Source organism: Canis lupus, chromosome 16 (assembly GCF_003254725.2).
Source record: "Canis lupus dingo isolate Sandy chromosome 16, ASM325472v2, whole genome shotgun sequence".
NCBI lineage: Eukaryota > Metazoa > Chordata > Mammalia > Carnivora > Canidae > Canis > Canis lupus.
This window is the reverse complement of record NC_064258.1, coordinates 26920596-26941074: the sequence shown is the minus strand read 5'-3', so window position 1 is coordinate 26941074 and position 20479 is coordinate 26920596. Positions and strand designations below refer to the sequence as shown.

Below are 20479 nucleotides of genomic sequence, written 5' to 3'. Positions count from 1 at the left end.
ATTCTCCATAGTTAAGGGTCTGTTTCTCGGTTTGTCTTTCTTTTTTCCCCTCTTTGCTTATTTGTTTTCTTAAATTCCACATATGAGTGAAATCACATATTTTTCTTTCTCTTACGGACTTATTTCACTTAGCATAATACACTTAGCATAATACATCATACATATATGCCACATCTTTATCTATTCATAAATCAGTAGACTCTTGGGCTGCTTCCATAATTTGGCTATTGTAGATAATGCTGCTATCATTGGGTTCCTCAATCCCTTGGAATTAGTATTTTTGTATTCTTTCAGCAATTACCTAGTAACACAACTAGGCTAGTTTTAACTTCTTGAAGAACCTCCATACTGTTTTTCATAGTGGCTGTACCATTTTAAATTCCCACCAACAGCGCAAAAGGGTTCCCCTTTCTCCTACATCCTTACAAACCAAGAAACAGACTTTTAACTATATCGAAGAAAGAGATATTTATCAGAGGGGAGGTGGGTAGGGGGATGAGTTAAATAGGTGATGAGGATTAAGGAGTGCACTTGGCATGCTGAGTACTGGATGATGTATGGAATCTGAAAGTAATATAACACTGTATGTTAACCATACTGGAATTAAAATAAAGAAAAAAAAAGGAAAATGAAATGGGGCAAGATATTTGCAAAGGATATACCCGATAAGGGGTTAATATAAAAAATACATATAGAATTGATATAACAACATAAAAAAACAATCTGATTTAAAGTTGAATAGACATTTTTCCAAAGAAGACATCTAGATGACCAATGGACACATGAAAAGATGCTCAACATCACTTATCATCAGGGAAATGCAAATCAAAGTCACAATGACATGTCACCTTACACTGGAAAGAATAGATAACAATAAAAAAACCCATAAGAAATAACAAGTATTGGTAAGGATGTGGAGAAAAAGGGAATTGTACACTGTGGGAATTTAAATTGGTGCAGCACTGTGAAATACAGTATGGAGGCAAAAATTGAAAATAGAAATTCATATGATCCAGTAATTCCACTACTGGTATTTACCGAAAGAAAACAAAAACACTAATTCAAAAAGACATACACATCACTTATCACATTATTTACAATGGCCAAGATATGGAAGCTATTGTCCATCAATGGACAAATTGATAAGGAAAATGATACATACACACACACACAGAATGGGATATTCTGCAGCTGTAAAATAGGCTGAGTTCTGCCATTTGAGAAAACATGGATATACTTAGAGGGCATTTTTCTAAGTGAAGTGAGTCAGACTGAGAAAGAAAAATGCCATATGATTGCACTTCTAAGTGGAATCTAAAAAAAAAAAAAAGCCAAATGTATAAACAAACAAAAAGCAAAATCAGATCTATAAATACAAAGAACAAACTGATGGTTACCAGAGGGGTAGAGAGTGAATGGTTGGGCAGGATAGATTAAGGGGAGAGAGAGATACAGGTTTCCAGTTATGGAATGAATAAGTTACAAGAATAAAATGCATTGCATAAGGAATATAGTCAATGATATTGTTAGAGTGATGTATGGGGACTGATGTAGCTACACTTACAGACCTAGCATAATGTATAAACTTGTCAAAGTACAAAGTTGTACACCTGAAACTAGTATAACATTGTGTGAACTATACTCAAATTAAAAATTCAATGTAGGTTTGCCTGGTTGGCTCAGCAGTTGAACGTCTGCCTTTGGCTTAGGGCATGATCTCAGAATCCCAGCCCACATCGGGCTCCCTGTGAGGAGCCTGCTTCTCCCTCTGCCTGTGTCTCTGCCCCCTTCTCTGTGTCTCAAATAAATAAATAAATAAATAAATAAATAAATAAATAAATAAATCTAAAAAAAAAGGTAAAATGAAAATAAGTGAATATATGTGAATATATGACACTAACATTTTATAAACATAAACTCACATATTTAGTGGGGTCAGGGTGGAATAAAGTTTTACCCATAAACTTAAAGAACAAAAGAAGAAAAAAATAAGATGATGATTCTCAGATTTCATGGGTATACCATTTCACAATATCACAATTTCAAAGACTTACCTGAACAATAAATCAAAACAAAAGTAAGTGTCATGACAAATTTTAAAATGTAGTGATATACATTGGTGGCTAGAAGTTAACATCATTAATATAGTGCTTATAAATAAAATAAACAGGAATACATGAACAGAAATACAGACACAAAATATAAAATAAACCATAATGTGCAGATATGTGACATTTTCAGCACTCTAGCAATAAAAATAATATTGAAACAAATATAAATACAGTTATTTGTGCCTTTCCACTTTAATAATTTTTAGATATTACTATCAGTCTTGTAAAACATCACTCTTTTACTGTATGAAAAGAAAAAATTGTATATTATGAAGAGTCATATTTTTGTGCTCTATTATCTAATAATTTCTAGAATTAATATTTAATATAAGGCCTTAGAGCTAAAAAGATAAACTATTTTCTTTGACCCATTATTTATGATAATAAAATGTTATAGATTAGAATATCTATGCTGTTACATGCATAAATTGTTATATGTTCCCAATATGAGATCTTGAGGAGGTCTGGTAAAATAGAAAAGTACTTAGGGCATAATAAATTAAAAACTAAGAAGTTAGAGTGCATTCAATTACATACTCCTAGAAGATTGAAAGAAATTGCATTCAGTTTTTTGTAGTTCAGTTTCTTGAGTATAGAAGCATGGATTTAATTACCATCTTTTTTTTTCCTATGCTGAAAATATAAGTTTAGATGTAGTGTTAAATACAGAAGTGAAAATCATACTGTGTTTGTAATTAACTTGAGGAAATATTTTGTATATTTTGAAATACATGCATTTATTTATTTGATTGAAAATTCCTATTATTTAACTCTTTTATTTTGGCTTATAGGAATGCAGTCATAGAAAATGTTGTAACCCTGTAGATTGTACTCTGATTGGATTTGCAGAGTGTGGCAGCGGACCATGCTGTGATAGAAAAACTTGTCTGGTAAGCTTTCAAAATACTATTTGGTTTTCTTCCATATTTTTTTGTGTTGTGTGTTCATTTTTTTTTTTAGCATTTTTTAGACTGTTTTTTTTACACAGCTTTCAAATATGCAATTTTATGTGCCTGACTTATATATACAATATGTATCTTTATGTACCTGATACATACATTTAGTTAATTCATACATTCATACAACTTTATGTACCTGACTCAGGTACATACATTCATATATGTACTTAATTCTAAGTTCCAAGGATGTCTTTAGATCTTTTCCAACCTCCTTAGCTATGCCTTTCACTGCATCATTTTTAATCTACTCAGGACCCATCCAGTTATGATTCAGTATTAATTTCTGATTATTTGGACACTATGAATTATTCTTGGTCATACCTGAATTTAGCTCTTCACGATCAGGCAATTTATGACAAAATTGAAAATAAGCTGCCCAACACACAGTTGACATACAATATTTGAATAAACAGACAATAACAATCTATAGTCAGCAAGATGTAGCATGTTTAGTACTGAAGTTCTATGCAAGGACTCCTGGTCCCAGAAGTGGATTGAATCATTGACTTCCCTTGGCAAGTTTTCCATTCAGTTTTCCTTTATTGCCACACCTAAAAGGAGTCTGAGTAAGATTTGTGTTTGGGGATCACTTCATTGCAGCCTCTTGCTGCCTTTGTGTCACTTTCAGGTGTCAACAACAGTCATAGAAGCTGATCCATTAGAGATTTTGATTGGTAGGTTCTCTGTCAATGAAATCTCTCCTAACATCATTCTACTTTGTTCGTGTGTTTCTTTTTCACTCTCTGTGCTAGTAATTAAAGCCAGTGGTCACTTGTCTTAAAGGAGCATGAATAAAGAGGCAAGTCTAGAGTTTCTTTCTTTCTTTTTTTTTTTTTTTTAAGTCTAGAGTTTCTACTACTTAGCTATAAAGCTTATCATTCTTCCATTCACCAGAACTCTCATCTTGGCCTTGGTCTCCAAATCAGCGGTATTGAACAATAAGACTTTTCTACACAGTCCTTTGCCCTTTTCCGTACACATGGGGATAATTCCTACATTTGGTAGAGCCTTTAAAAAAATTAAGAGTAAGATCCCATAGCATAACATTTACCATTTTCAGGTGAACAATTTCGGGGCATTCGGTACATTCACAATGCTGTACAACTACCACCTCTACCTAATTCCAAAACATGTTCCTCACTCAAACAGGAGACTCCCAGCCCATTAAGCACTTGCTCTCCTTTTTCCCTCTGCCTCAGTCTCTGACAACCTCCAATTTGTGTTCTTTCTGGAGTAACCTATTCTGGATATTTCATATAAGTAGAAGCATAGAATATGTGACCTTTTGTGTCTGGCTTTCTTAAGATAGTGTTGAAGTTTCATCCACCTTGTAGCATATATATCAGTGCTCCTTCCACTGTATGAATACCACAATTTGTTCATCTATTCATCCATTGATGGACAGTTGGGTTTTTTCCAATCTATTTCATTTGAGCTTTTAAGTAAATTCATAATTTGACTTTAAGTAGTTAAAATGTTACTTCCACTTTTACTAGTGGAAGTAACAGAAATATGCTGCTCTCATTTAAGAATTTTTTTACATTTTTGGTTTACTACTTTAAAAAAATACTAGTTTTTCTTTGTCTCACAGATAGCAGAAAGAGGACGTTTATGTAGGCAAAGGACAGATCCATGTGATTTTCCAGAATTTTGCAATGGAACATCTACATCTTGTGTACCTGATGTGAAATCTATTGATTTAGAACCATGCAATAATAAGACTGCCTTTTGCTTTGGAGGAGTATGCCAAGATCCGGATGTACAGTGTGAAAAATTATTTGGAAAATGTAATCATTGTGTCTTTTGTTCTGGGGTTCATTTACAAACTATATTTTTCTAAAGTCAATAATCCATCCAATAGCCATTATAAAAGATATGTTTTGTTTAAATCCAAATTTGAAAATAAAATTGTGAATCAATGTGACTTTGAACTATGTAAACAGGCAAAACAGATTTAATAAGTACAGGACCAATAAAAGAGGATATTAATCCAATTTCAGGTGATAGGTGCAAAGGAGAGCAGAATATTAGAATTATAGATAAAAGAGCAAATGTCTACTTTCTTAATTATTTCTGCCTGTGATACAATTTTCCTATTCTCAAGTGGGTAGATTTTAGTGTTTCTCCTTCTCATATATCCAGTAGATGACACTAAATATTTATAGCAGATGACACTGACTGGGCATTGCTATTGTCTAGATGTCCCTATAGTAATTAAGCACTTTTATTTTAAAAATTTTTTAAGATGACTAATTATAACTTTATATTTTCAGTTGCTAAAGTTTCTACTTATCTATGTACACAAGAAGTGAATTTTCAAGCAGATATTTTTGGAAATTGTGGAAACACAGGTTGCAGTTTTGGGTGTGTATTTAGCTAACTGCTTTTCTCAAATGCATGTGTGTGTGTATGCAAAAATAAGTTAATACAAATGAGAGATGGACCTAATATATACAGATGAATTTATTTGTTCTATAAGATCATGTATGTTCTGTATGTTCTGAATAACTTTGATGTTATGATCTGAATAACATTTTGAATTATCTTCATATTGCCAGGAGTATCCTTTGTGGAAAGTTAGTTTGTCACTGGACGCATTCAGAAATAGTACCAAAATCATCAGTTCATGATGTTCAATATACTTACCTTGGAGGCCATATTTGTTTGTCAGCCCATGTAAGAAATGACACAACATCTTCAGCTATGGATCTTACCCAAATGAGCAATGGCACTATGTGTGGATACAATAAGGTAAGTAAAATTTTACTTGATTCCATACATGATACGTGTGTGTGTCTGAGTGTCTGTGTATGTAAGTATTTGTGCATAAGAAAGAGAAAAAAGAGGGTGAGGTCCAAGATGATGATCTAGAAAGACCCGGAACTCACTTCCTCCGCTGGATACACTGCATCTACACTGAGATATAGAACTGTTCCCTCTGGAAAGAGAGAGACTTTAAGATTTTTCATTTATATTTAATATTACAAATTTTGGTTACTGTTTCGTGATCTTAAGATTAAAACATCAGAATTTCTATTAACCAAAGGAATGCTTACTTCACTATCATTTTTTAATTATAAATTTTGCTATAGATATTTAAACTTGTTTTCTCATACTTGAGAATCTAAACCTCTTAGGTAAGCCAGAATCTAATCTTCAAAAATCTGTGTAAATAAAAAACAAAAAAGAATCAGATAATACATGAAAAGGAGGTCAGAACAATCTAATAAGAACAACGAAGAAAAGCAAAAGAAGCCAAGAATTTAATCTTTCTATAATTGACAATTTGATTGTAATGAAAGTAAAACATTTATTTGTCATTGGCCAACTTGCCTAATTCTTCCTCCAAAAGCAAAATATATGTATGTTAAAAATTTGGCCTTCCCATAAGACACAATAATAAAACAGAGTTTAAGCTTTGTTTATATTTTTTTCTTAAAAATTTTGAGAAACAAAATAAACTTTTTAAACTACCATTAAAAATAAGTTGACCAAAGGAAAAAAGTACACATATTTTAATAAAAATATTTATATTGAGATATAATATTTTAAGAAATGAAAATCAAGAGGAAAACGGAAGTGACTAGTAAGCTTGTCTAAGAATGAGAAAAGATATTCTGACATAAAAATGACATAATTGCAAAGGAACAAACTATCACTGACTATATTATAAATTAATATGTCATCCTTTCAAAGATATTTAAAATGAAAAAAAATATTTACTATAAATATGACAGAGTAAATACATAAATTTATTAACTAATTTAATCATTAATATACCTTAAGGTGGTATTTGAGTGTGTGTGTGTGTGTGTATGTGTGTGTGGTATAACACATAAAAATAATTTGGTCTTTGTCCCTCATTTTTGGCAGAGTTTCTAAATCCCCTTGGAACTTCCTGTGTGATAAGAATGTGTTCTGTTATTCATCTGCTTCCAACCAAACTTGAGTTTATGCTAATGAGATGACTTAGGGTGGAATCTCTAGATTGCTTTAGGGTGGGACTGGTTATAAGAAAAACCAAATGATTAGAGTTGGAAGACTTAGCCCCACTCACAGACCTCTATGAAAGAAAAGTGGTGTGGCTAGAGGTTGAATTTCATAAAAACTTTTGAACATTGAGATTCAGAGTCTTTCTAAGTTGGTGAACAATTTGCTGCAATGATAAGATGTTTAGAGATGTCATGGGCACTATGACATCCTCTTTGCCCCGTAGTGCCCAGTATAACTTACTCTATGCACTTCTTTCATTCAACTGTGGCTGAGTTGCATACTTTGTAATAAACTGGTAAATATAAGTAAAGTGTTTTCTTGAGTTCTGTGAGCCAAATGAGCAAACTATCAAACCTGAGGAGGGGGCCATGGGAACCTCCAATTTATAAGCCAGATGGTTAGAAGTATAGGTGGTCTGGGATTTGCATCTGGTATCTGACATGGGGGCAGTCTTATGGCACTTTTAAGTTGTAGAATGTGATTTTAACTCCAAATAGTGTCAGAATTGAGTTATATGGAATTATTAGACACTCAGTTGGTATTAAAGAAAACACCACATAATATATATATATCACAACATATACATATATCACAATATATGTGTATAGTATGTATATGTGTATATGCACATACATACACACATACCCCAACATATATCAGTGCAAAAAAGTCTCATGAAATTGAATATATGACTATAGAATATGAAAATGTTCCATCTAACTTGTTACTATATGAATACAAATTAAATGAATATCCAGCAATTATTTTTGTGTTATTTGGGCATTGAAAATAGCATTTGATGGTGAGAAGCATAATTAGTATCATCTTAAACTAAGTATAAATTAGCACATGCCTTCTGTAAAGTGATTTAGAAATATGTAAAGAGTGAGATGCTTGGGTGGTTTAGTCAGTTAAGTGTATGACCATGATCTCTGCTTGGGTCTTGATCCGGGGTCATCAGTTTGAACTGTGCTTGGCATGGAGCCTACTTTAAAAATAATGTGTAAAGAGTTTAATATATTAACATACTTTTAAATCCATTTCTAATGTAATAATGAATTAATTTTTAGCTATTAGGAAATATACACTAGTATAGAGCAATTATGAATTGAGTTACAATAGAGAATAAAACTAATACACATTAAACACCAACTGTAGGTTGGTTAAATTATAGTATGCTACATTTCTCTATACAGCAACATTTGCAAATAATTTTTAATGACCCCACCATATATTTCCAACATAGTGTATAAGAAATCAGAGCAAAACCTACAAAACATGCATTTCTTCTGTTTGGATTACACATGGAAATTCTGTGGGTTTTGATTTTGACTGAAGTGTAGATTGTGGTTTTGCTAAAGTTGTCTTGCTGGTCCTTCCCAAGCCAAGATTGTAACAGCCCTGTGACTTTATGTCTTTGAAGTTATATCATTTATAAGTAGTTTAAAAGTGAAGTTTTTAGAAGGAGTGCTAGCATCATGACATTGTGGCATTGATAGCATTTAAAAGCATTTATAACCTAGGAAAACTAAATAAAAGATATGCAAGACAACTTCTACATTGAAACTGCAAAGTATAGTGTAAAGTAGAGATATACTCTAATAGAGAGGATCTACAGAAATGGATGAGCCATCTGGGATGCCTGGGTGGCTCAGTGGTTGAGCATCTGCTTTTGGCTCAGAGCGTGATCCTAGTCCTGGGATCGAATCCCACATCAGGCTTCCTGCGTGGAGCCTACTTCTCCCTCTGGCTATGTCTCTGCCTCTCTTTCTGTGTTTCTCATGAATAAATAAATAAAATTTTTTAAAAATGGATAGACCATCCTCATTTATTGGAAGACTTAAATTTGTTATGATGTTAATGTTCTCAATCAATAGATGAATATACCACCAAGAAACAAACTCCAAAGGGCAATATAATCAATGTAATTTTATTTTTTAAAAATGATTTTATTTATTTGAGAGAGAAAGAGAGAGATCATAAATAGGAGGGAGAGCAGAGGCAGAAGGAGAGGGAGAAGCAGAGGATCCAGAGGCAGGGCTGGATCCCAGAACCTTAAGAACATTACCTGAGCCAAAGGCAGACACCTAACTGACTGAGCCACTCAGACACCCTGTAGTCAATATAGTTTTAAAGAAAAAGGAAACTGGAAATTCATACTAGTAAATATCAAGACTTACTGTAAAGTTAAAATAATTAAACCATTGCAGTATTGGTATAAGAATAGATAAACTAATCTCTAGGCTAAAATAGAAAATACTATTTCAGAGGAATTGCAGATAAAGATTTTTAATACAGAGCTCAAAGAAAATTTAGTGTCTAGTACACTAAAAGATTTCTTAAATGCTACAAAAAGAGTTACATGTATAGGAAAATATTGACAAATATATATGTGATGATTAAAAATGACTAGATAGAGATTTGAGGTTCCAGAAGGATGCACTAGACATACTTTTCTACTATGTACAGTTAAAAAAAACAATTTTATATGTAAGGCAAAAATAAGAAGACTCTGAAAGCTGAAGAGAGAAAGGCAAACTAAGTAGAGACTTCAAAACCCAAGGAACAACATAGCAATGTGTTTCCTTTCCTTTTTGCCTCATATATCCCAAGCTGGGTGTCAGAGAAGCTAGCAACTCAGAAATGCCAAATAGAACAGACAAAAAGAAGTCATCAAGGAAGGCCAAACTTCTTTAGCCAAAAAAGCAGTATAGCAAATAGCACACTTTTAAATAATAGCTGTTCTACTTCAACTGAAAACATAGAAAAAATTGGGGTCATATCTACACTCTCACCAGGGTGGAATGAGCAGAGGCCCAGTGGCATCTGTCCTTCTTTGACCCTTCTAGTAATTAGGAGTTCTTCTCATTTCAGGTGTTAGTGCTGAAACACTAACTGCATGGAGCCTACTTCTCCCTCTGGCTATGTCTCTGCCTCTCTTTCTGTGTCTCTCAAGAATAAATAAATAAAATCTTTTAAAAAATGGATAGACCATCCTCATTTACTGGAAGACTTAAATTTGTTATGATGTTAATGTTCTCAATCAATAGATGAATATACCACCAAGAAACAAACTTCCAACCTTACCTGTCAATAATGAGGCAATGTCCCTTGCCTTTCCTCTAGAGCTCTAACAGGAACTGTTACAACAGGTTTCAACAGGTTTTAGAATCTCATAACATAAAACTAAAAATATCTAGCTTTCAATAAAAAATCACTCTTCATACCAAGAACCAGGAAAATCTCAACTTGAAAGGGAAAAAAACCCAAACACTAATACCAAGACAACACCAAGATGGTTATCAGTATACTTCATAGAATGTAAGCAGCCATCATTAGCATTTTTTAAGAGCAATTACAGACATGATTGAAACTACTAATGAAACAATAGAAAGTACATCTGAAACTAATGGTGTATTATATGTTGGCTAATTGAATCTAAATTAAAAAAAAGAAAAGAAACAATATAGAAAGTTCTAGTACACCGAGAGAAGATATAAAAAAGAACCAACTGGAAATTAAAAAAATAAAAATAATCAATATATAAAACTCAGTGTGATAGGCTCAGGAGCAGAATGGAGGGGACAGGGTAAAGAATCAGTAACCTGAGGATACAACCATAGAAAATACCTAATCTGAATAACAGAAAGTAGACTAAAAACACAGTGAATAGAGCCTCAGGGACCTGTGAGATTATAACAAAAGATATAATATCCATGACATTGTCATTCTAGAATAGGAGAAAGAATTTAAGGATGGAAAAGTATTTGAGGAAGTGACTCCTGGAAAGAGTTTGCCAGAAAGATTTGCCAAAAAGCATCAACATAAAAACATAAAAATGTAAGAACATGAAGAAATATCATATTGGATGAACCCAGTAAAATTTACAGTAGGATACAGCATAATTAAATTTATGAAAATTAAGCTGAAGAATCTTTTTTTTCACATTTAATAAACTCTGACTTTGTGTTGATATGTCTCCACACCAAGATATCTATTTTTCTGCTATTAATACAAATCCCTCGGCTAAGCTCCTGACTTTTTTTTTTTTATTGGAGTTCAATTTGCCAACATATAGCATATCACCCATTGCTCATCCCGTCCAGTGCCCCCATCAGTGCCCATCACCCACTCACCCCAATCCACCACCCACCTCCCCTTCACTACCCCTTGTTCATTTCGCAGAGTCTCTCATGTTCCATCACCCTCTCTGATATTTCCCACTCATTTTCTCTCCTATCCCCTTTATTCCCTTTCACTATTTTTTATATCCCCCGAATGAATGAGACCATATAATGTTTGTCCTTCTCCTAATGACTTACTCACTCAGCATAATACCATCCAGTTCCATCCACATTGAAGCAAATGGTATTTGTTATTTTTAATGGCTGAGTAATATTCCATTGCACATATAGACCACTTCTTTGTTATCCATTCATCTTTCGATGGACACAGAGGCTCCTTCCAGAGTTTGGCTATTGTAAACATTGGGGTGAAGGTGTCCTGGCATATCACTGCATCTGTATCTTTGGGGTAAATCCTCAGCAGTGCAATTGCTAGGTTGTAGGGTAACTCTATTTTTAACTCTTTGAGGAACCTCCACACAGTTTTCCAAAGTGGCTGTACCAGTTCACATTCCTACCAACAGTGCAAGAGGGTTCCCGTTTCTCCACATCCTCTCTCTCCAACATTTGTTGTTTCCTGTCTAGTTAATTATCACCATTCTCACTGCTATGAGGTGGTATCTCATTGTGGTTTTCATTTGTATTTCCCTGATGGCAGGTGATGCGGAGCATTTTCTCATGTGTTTTTTGGCCATGTGTATGTCTCCTTTGGTGAAATTTCTGTTCATGTCTTTTCCGCACTTCAGGATTGGATTGTTTGTTTCTTTGCTGTTGAGTTTAAAGAGTTCTTTATAGATCTTGGATACTAGCCTGTTATCTGATAGGTCATTTGGAAATATCTTCTCCCGTTCTGTAGGTTGCCTTTTAGTTTGGTGGACTGTTTCTTTTGCTGCGCAGAAGCTTTAGATCTTGATTAAGTCCCAATAATTCATTTTTGCTTCTGTTTCACTTGCCTTCATAGAGGTATCTTGCAAAAAGTTGCTGTGGCCAAGTTCAAAAAGGGTGTGGCCTGTGTTCTCCTTTAGGACACTGGATTCTTGTCTCACATTTAGATTTTTCATCCATTTTGAGTTTATCTTTGTGTATGGTGTAAGAGAATGGTCTAGTTTCATTCTTCTGCATGTGGCTGTCTAATTTTCTCAGCACCATTTACTGAAAAGACTGGCCTTTTCCAGTTAATAGTCTTTCCTGCTTTGTTGAATATTAGTTGACCGTAGAGTTGAGGGCCCATTTCTGGGTTCTTTGTTCTGTTCCACTGATCTGTGTGTCTGTTTTTGTGCCAGTACCACACTGTCTTGATGATCGCAGCTTTGTAGTACAACTTGAAATCTGGGATTGTGATGCCCACAGCTCTGGTTTTCTTTTTAAAAAATCCCCTGGCTATTTGGGGTCCTTTCTGGTTCCACACAAATCTTCAGATGATTTGTTCCAACTCTCTGAAGAACGTCCATGGTATTTTGATAGGGATTGCATTGAATGTGTAAATTGCCCTGGGTAGCATTGACATTTTCACAATATTAATTATTCCAATCCATGAGTATGGAATATTTTTCCATCTCTTTGTGTCTTCCTCAATTTCTTTCAGAAGTATTCTGTAGTTTTTAGGGTATAGATCCTTTACCTCTTTGGTTAAGTTTATTCCTAGGTATCTTATACTTTTGGATGCAATTATAAATGGGACTGACTCCTTAATTTTCTTTCTTTAGTCTCATTGTTAGTGTATAGAAATGCCACTGATTTCTGGGCATTGGTTTTGTATCCTGCCACACTGCCGAATTGCTGTATGAGTTCTAACAATCTTAGGGTGGAGTCTTTTGGGTTTTCTATATATAGTATCATGTCATCTGCAGAGAGGGAGAGTTTGACTTCTTTGCCAATTTGAATGCCTTTTATTTCTTTTTGTTGCCTGATTGCTGGGGCGAGGACTTCTAGTACTATGTTGAATAGCATTTGTGAGAGTGGACATCCCTGTCGTGTTCCTGATCTTAGGGGAAAGTCTCCCAGTGCTACCCATTGAGAATGATATTTGCTGTGGGCTTTTCATAGATGGCTTTTAAGATGCTAAGGAATGTTCCCTCTATCCCTACACTCTGAAGAGTTTTGATCAGGAATGGATGCTGTATTTTGCCGAATCTTCCTCTGCATCTTTGAGAGGATCATATGGTTCTTGTTTTTTCTCTTGCTGATATGATCAGTCACATTGATTGCTTTATGAGTGTTGAACCAGCCTTGCATCCTGGGGATAAATCCCACTTGGTCAGGGTGAATAATCTTCTTAATGTACTGTTGGATCCTATTGGCTAGTATCTTGTTGAGAATTTTTGCATCTGTGTTCATCAGGGATATTGGCCTATAATTTTCCTTTAAGGTGGGGTCTTTGTCTGGGTTTGGAATTAATGTGATGCTGGCCTCGTAGAATGAGTTTGGAAGTATTCCATCCCTTTCTATCTTTCAGAACAGCTTTAGTAGAATAGGTATTATCTCTTCTTTAAACGTTCAATAGAATTCCCCTGGGAAGCCATCTGGTCCTGGACTTCTGTGTCTTGGGAGGTTTTTGACGACTGCTTCAATTTCCTCCCAGGTTATCAGCCTATTCAGGTTTTCTATTTCTTCATATTGCAGTATTGGTAGTTTGTGGTTTTCCAGAAATGCATCCATTTCTCCTAGATTGTCTAATTTATTGACGTATAGCTGCTCATAATATGTTTTTAAAATCATTTGTATTTCCTTGTTATTGGTTGTGATCTCTCCTTTTTCATTTGTGATTTTATAAATTTGAGTCTTTTCTCTCTTTAATAAGGCTGGCTAATGGTTTATCTATCTTATTAATTCTTTCAAAGCACCAACTCCTGGTTTTGTTGATCTGTTCCACAGTTCTTCTGGTCTCTATTTCATTGAGTTCTGCTAGAATCTTTATTAACTCTCTTCTTCTGCTGGGTGTAGGTTTTATTTGCTGTTCTTTCTCCAGTTCCTTTAGGTGCAAGGTTAGCTTTTGTATTTGAGTTTTTTCCAGTTTTTTGAGAGATGCTTGTATTGCAATGTAGTTCCTTCTCAGGACTGCTTTTGCTGTATCCCAAAGATTTTGAATGGTTGTATCTTCATTCTCATTAGTTTCCATGAATCTTTTTAATTCTTCTCTAATTTCCTGGTAGGCCCATTCATCTTTTAGCAGGATGGTCTTTAGCCTCCACGTGTTTGAATTTCTTCCAAATTTCTTCTTGTGATTTAGTTCTAGTTTCAAAGCATTATGGTCTGAAAATATGCAGGGGACAATCCCAATCTTTTGGTATCGGTTGAGACCTGTTTTCTGAACCAGTATGTGGTCTGTTCTGGAGATAGTTCCATGTGCACTTGAGAAGAATGTGTATTCAGTTGCATTTGGATGTAAAGTTCTGTAAAAATATCTGTGAAATCCATCTGGTCCAGTGTATCATTTAAAGCTCTTGTTTCTTTGGAGATGTTGTGCTTAGAAGACCTGTCATTTACAGAAAGCACTGTGTTGAAGTCTCCCACTATTAGTGTATTATTCTAAGTATGTCTTAACTTTGGTTATTAATTAATTGATCTACTTGACAGCTCCCACATTAGGGGCATAAATATTTATGATGGTTAGGTCCTCTTGTTAGATAGATCCTTTAAGTATGATATAGTGTCCCTCTTCATTTCTTACTACAGTCGTTGGGATAAATTTTAATTTATCTGATATGAGGATTGCTACCCCAGCCTTCTTTTGAAGACCATTTGAATGGTAAATGGTTCTCCAACCTTTTATTTTCAGGCTATATGTATCCTTAGGTCTAAAATGAGCCTCTTGTAGACGGCAAATAGATGGGTCTTGCTTTTTTGTCAAGTCTGAAGCCCTGAGTCTTTTGATGGGATCATTAAGCCCATTCATGTTCAGAGTTACTATTGAAAGATATGAATTTAGTGTCATCATAATACTTATTCAGTCCCTGTTTTTGTGGATCATTTCCTTGGAGTTCCTCTTTCTTTTATAGAGTCCCCTTAATATTTCTTTCAGAGCTGGTTTGGTGGTCACATATTCCTTCAGTTTCTGCCAATCTTGGGAGCTCTTTATCTCTCCTTCTATTCTGAATGGGAGCCTTGCTGGATAGAGTATTCTTGGCTGCATATTCTTCTCATTTAGGACCCTGAATATATCCTGCCAGCCCTTTCTGGCCTACCTGGTCTCTGTGGAGGGGTCTGATGTTAATCTAATATCTCTCTGCATAGAAGTTAGGGATCTCTTGTCTCTTTTGCTGCTTTAAGGATTTTTCTCTTTATCTTCTGAATTTGCAAGTTTCACTATTAAATGTCGATGTGTTGAACGGTTTTTATTGATTTTAGGCGGGGGAATCTCTCTATCTCCTGGATCTGAGTGCCTGTTTCCTTCCCCAAGTTAGGAAAGTTCTCAGCTATGATTTCCTCAAATATGCCTTCTGGTCCTCTGTTCATTTCGGCACCCTCGGGAACCCCAATTAAACAGTAGATTTTTCCTTCTGAGGCTGTCATTTATTTCCCTTAACCTTTCCTCCTGGTCTTTTGTTTTTCTCTTTTTCCTCAGCTTCCTTCCTTGCCATCAACTTGTCTTCTATGTCACTCATTTTTTCTTCTACGTCATTAACCCTTGTCATTAGGACCTCCATTTTGGATTGCATCTCATTTAATTGATTTTTAATTTTGGCCTAATTAGATCTAAATTCTGCAGTCATGAAGTCTCTTGAATCCTTTATGCTTTTTTCCAGAGCCACCAATAGCTTTATAATTTGCTTCTGAATTGGTTTTCTGACATTGAATTGTAATCCAAATTCTGTAACTCTGTGGGAGAGAGTACTGTTTCTGATTCTTTCTTTTGTGGTAAGCTCTTCTTTCTAGTCATTTTGCTCAGTGCAGAGTGCCTAAAAACAAGTTGTACTGGAAAAAGGAAGAAAAAAAGGGAAAAACAAAGAAACAAAAAACAAAAAAAACAGGAGGGGTATCCTCTGGTTCTATGTACTGTAAATCCCTCGACTTCCTGTGGAGCTTCCCAGTGCTGCTTGGTCAAGAACTTGCTCTTCCCCTGTCCTTCCAGGTGGTCTTCTCAGGGAAGGGCCTGCTCTGCTGATTCTCAGGTGTGTGCACCTGGGGGAGCTGCCCTGCCCTTACCAGGTGCATGGCTCAGTGGGAGCTGTTTATCATGTGAGGCCCAGTTCCCCGGTGGCCCCGACCCTCCCAGGCACAGGATGTCAGGAGGAACAGCAACAGTGGCAGCAGCCAGCTCTCCATCCCTAGAGTCACCTCCCGTAGTAACTACCACAGTCTCCCAGTCCGCACTGGCCTGGATGCTCTGGGGGCGCCCTGCGGTTGGATCATCCTCGCTGTCCTGTGCCCTCATGGCTTCCGCCTCCCCTGGGCAGGGATGCAAGATCCTGGGCTGTGTCCCGCATGAGCCTTGGAATGCAAGGCCTGCACTGCAGGAATTGTGCTCCCTGGCCCGCAGCCCCCTCTGCCTGGAGCCGCTGCCTGAGCTTCTCCCCAAGGCCCTGCCCTTTACCCCGCTGGGCCTGCAGTGTGTCGCGCGCTCTCCCCCTAGGATGCACCTCCTCTTTTAGTGACCCCAGGAACCTGGGACTCCCCCTGCCCCCCTGGGATCCTGCCCAAGTTCCCTGCAAGCACTTTTCTGTCTGAGAAGATTTTTAAAGTTCTTGCTTCTCCAGGCCTGGGCTTTCCTGTCCTGGAGGCTGTCGCTGCCTGACCTTAGCCCGGCTCATTGTGGGGCCCCCTCCCCCACTGGTTTCTTTTTTATTTATTAATTTATTTTCCGTCTTCCTACCTTGTTAGAAGTGCAAACTCTTCTCTCGGTAGTGTTCCAGCTGTTCTCTCTTTAAATCTCAGGTCGAATTCATAGGTTTTCAGGATGATTTGAAAGTTATATAGGTAAGTTGGTGGGGACAGGTGACTTGGGGACCCTACTCTTCCACCATCTTGCCACACCCCCTCAAGATGAAGAATGTTAAAAAAAAGTAATGAGAGTGAAACCATATCTTACCTACAGGGAGAATACAATTAAAATAACGATAACAATTGAAATAAAATCATATGAGGATGAGGCATACGAATGCCACAGAAGAATGCCATGCTGGTGTGTCCTACTGCCCTGTATGACCACTCATCTCACCATCAGTGATTCTCTGCCTGGGAAGGTCTGATCACTAGCTTATGCCCATTTGACTAATGTGCCCATGGAGGGAAAAGAAGGAAGTGAAGGAGAAAGAAAAGGGAAGAGAAGGGAAGGAAAGAAAGGAAGGAAGGGAAACTGACTCTTCCTACTTGGTTCAGTAGGAACTTTGAGCTGGCATGACTTTTTACTCCCATTTTATTTTTAATTAAAAAAAAAAACTAATTTACAGCCTTATCCATGTGACAGGGACTTTTCACAAACTGTCTTCATTTGGGAACTGGCCATTTCGGCTATGGTACATCCTGTAGTTTAATTGGTTAGGACTCTCCTAGAGGACAGACCACTTGAAAAGCCTAAATTCTATATTCATCATTAATTCAGTTGCTTTAGGAAACAAAATACCTTTCTAAATTTTCTTCCTTGGGATAAAAAATGTTGTGTTGGCTGCATTTTGTAATTGAGAGAAAGGAGAGGCAAGTGGTGAACATGAGAGCTAACTACTTCTGTGGTTCTGTGGACAGACTTCCATGGACAATTCCACCTGTTAGCCTCCCTGCCCAACCTGACTTTTTGGGTCTCCTTCCTCTGCTTTTCCTTATTACTCTGAGGCTGAAGCTCCTCCAGAGCATTGTGAGGCTGATCAACTAGGCTCTCTCTTTTATCATTGCATTTGATGTGGTCGCTTCCACACAGCATTTTATCCACCAGTGGCCTTCATTTTATTTCAAAACCCCAGGAAGTTCTTAACTCTCTCATCTTCTAATTGGCTTGTTCTGATTCTCCTTTACTCACATGAATTAGGAAAGGGGGAACAATCATGACTGCCATGTCTGTGAACTTGAACTGGAATTATTCTATGATTGTTTAGAAAATTAAAGATACACTTTATTTTCATCTGTTATTCTACATTATTCAGTTGATTTCAGAATGGTTGGAAAGGAAAGACTTCTTACCTTACTCTCATTAAATGTGGGTCCTTTGTAAAAATTATCTTGTTAGATAAGAAGAGAAAGAGGGAGAGGGGAGACTTTATATCTTACTTATTAACACAAAGAAAAGTATGTCTCTCTTACTAATCACAATGAAATTTTAAATACATATGTATTTTTTAAAAATTTTAAAAACATATGTATTTAATACTGTAATATATTGAGTGAAAAGTATACTACATGGAGATAAACATTATTCTCATAATACAAGTTTGCTTAATATTAGATGTGATAGAAAGCTTTTTTGATTAAATAAAATCTTAAAAAAAAAAAGACTTAGAACAGGTAAAGAGTTTCAGTGATTTCTAGCTCACACAGGTAGGCTAGGACAAATACATCTCAGCACATTCATTTTACACTTGAAAAGGGGTATGTTTGAGACATTTAATCATCCAAAATGAGATAAGCTAATCATTGAATAAATAAAAAAAATTATCTGCCTTTTTCTTACTCATACCTGGGACTATATAAGAAAATATGCTTATATAATCCAGGTATTTCTCTTTAGGAAATATGTATTTACTTATATTGCTTTTTTTTCCTTTGAACTATGATGTGTCTGCTTCTGTTTGACACTATTTGTGTCTCTTGTTCAAAGAAGGAAGTCTTGTGTATTAGTTTATATTTAAAACATCATCCCAAGGCTATGTACTTTTATAGCATCTCTTGTTTGCTGTCATTACAAAAAAGCCACCTATAAATTGGTCTGTTTACTTGAAGGAAACTGTATCAGAAGCATAGGTCTTAACTTTTCATAGCTTATTTTTCCCTTAAGGACAACCAAGTGAAATATGACTAGTGTATTATTGCCACAGTGACAATGTTTAAGGAGAATGAAAATGGTTTTGTCAACAGGTAAGATATTTAGGGTAAATTAAAATTTGGATAGGGGAATAAGCACTTAAAGTCTACAAAAAAATGAAATAAATAATCAGTAAAACAATATCTTGTGTTAGTGAAAATTTACTAGTGTGCCAAACATTGCTGTTATCCCTTTATGTCTAACAAATTACTTCATCCTTATAACCTACATTTTTATAACCTATAGTTTTAAAAAAATTTGGGTATCAATTATATTCCAAATTCAAAGATGGATAAACTGAGGCAAGGAGGGTTTAAATAATTTGTACTAGGTCACACTGCTAATGTGAAAGAGAAGAAAGATTATCATTAAAGTTGGAAATAAATCTAAAAATGACAGGAACATTAATATTTAACATTGATCTATAAATATGTGGCTCTGAGACTGAAGTAGTTTCTGCACTGATATTGCCTCTGTTAATCACTCATGCATGATCATGAAAGAGTACATTTATTTTTATCAAATATAAGGTGAGGTTAAAACATCTTCAGAGGGTCATTCTGAGTATATATTATAAAAATGTATAGAAAATGCAAAGACAGATACTAGCTTATTACAAATGGTCAGTACAAGTTGGCTATATTTGTTCTTAGGCCAGTTAGTATCAACTAACTTACAGCTCTGCTGCCTCATGGGGAAATAACTAGTATCTCATTCTCAGAATTTTATATGGTAAAGTAATAACATGCCATTTAGACTTCAACTTAATTTTATTAGAAGGAATAGATGTCATGAAATCCAGATTCATATGCTTTGTATGTGTGTGTATATATGAATCTATCTTGTGTGTCTAATTTTTGTACCAAGTATAATTGTGCAACTCTTGACTTTACATTTAAATTGTTGTTGGTTGTTTTAACATTTTAGTATTGTTTTGATGGACTCTGCGAAGACATCAATAACTACCCAAATAGACCAAATTGTGAGTCAGAAAAAAATTGCAGTGGACATGGGGTATGTAATATTTCCTCTATTTTCATGTATAATGTTTAAAATCCATGTCAGGGGCACCTGGGTGGCTCAGTGGTGGAGTGTCTGCCTTTAGCTCAGTTAGTGATCCCAGGGTCCTAGGATAGAGTCTAGCATCAGACTCCCTGCAAGGAGCCTGCTTCTGCCTCTGCCTGTGCCTCTATCTCTCTCTGTGTGTGTCTCATGAGTAAATAAGTAATATATTTTAAAAAATAAAATAAAATCCATGTCAGTAACTTTTTCCAAGGTGGTAATAAAGTTTGGAATTATTCAATGTAGAAATTTCCTTTAGAAATTTAATAAAGTGGATTC

The 20479-nt window shown here is 35.5% G+C and overlaps 1 protein-coding gene across 5 annotated transcripts in view; it reads left to right on the top strand.

Annotated features, from left to right (window-relative positions):
- Nucleotides 1-20479, top strand: part of LOC112652441 (A disintegrin and metallopeptidase domain 3-like) — a 95505-nt gene that overhangs the window by 58878 nt on the left and 16148 nt on the right. For 4 of the 5 annotated variants that reach the window (XR_007402615.1, XM_049094836.1, XM_025435992.3 and 1 more), the window contains 5 exons: nucleotides 2903-3001; nucleotides 4662-4857; nucleotides 5344-5434; nucleotides 5629-5821; nucleotides 20066-20152. Coding sequence is in view for 4 of the 5 variants with exons in the window: in XM_049094836.1 (XP_048950793.1) it covers nucleotides 2903-3001; nucleotides 4662-4857; nucleotides 5344-5434; nucleotides 5629-5821; nucleotides 20066-20152 (666 nt within the window). In the remaining variant the exon portion in view is untranslated. Of the gene's footprint in view, nucleotides 1-2902; nucleotides 3002-4661; nucleotides 4858-5343; nucleotides 5435-5628; nucleotides 5822-6943; nucleotides 7082-20065; nucleotides 20153-20479 lie in introns of those variants that run through there. The other variant, XM_025436062.3, reaches the window with a different exon arrangement.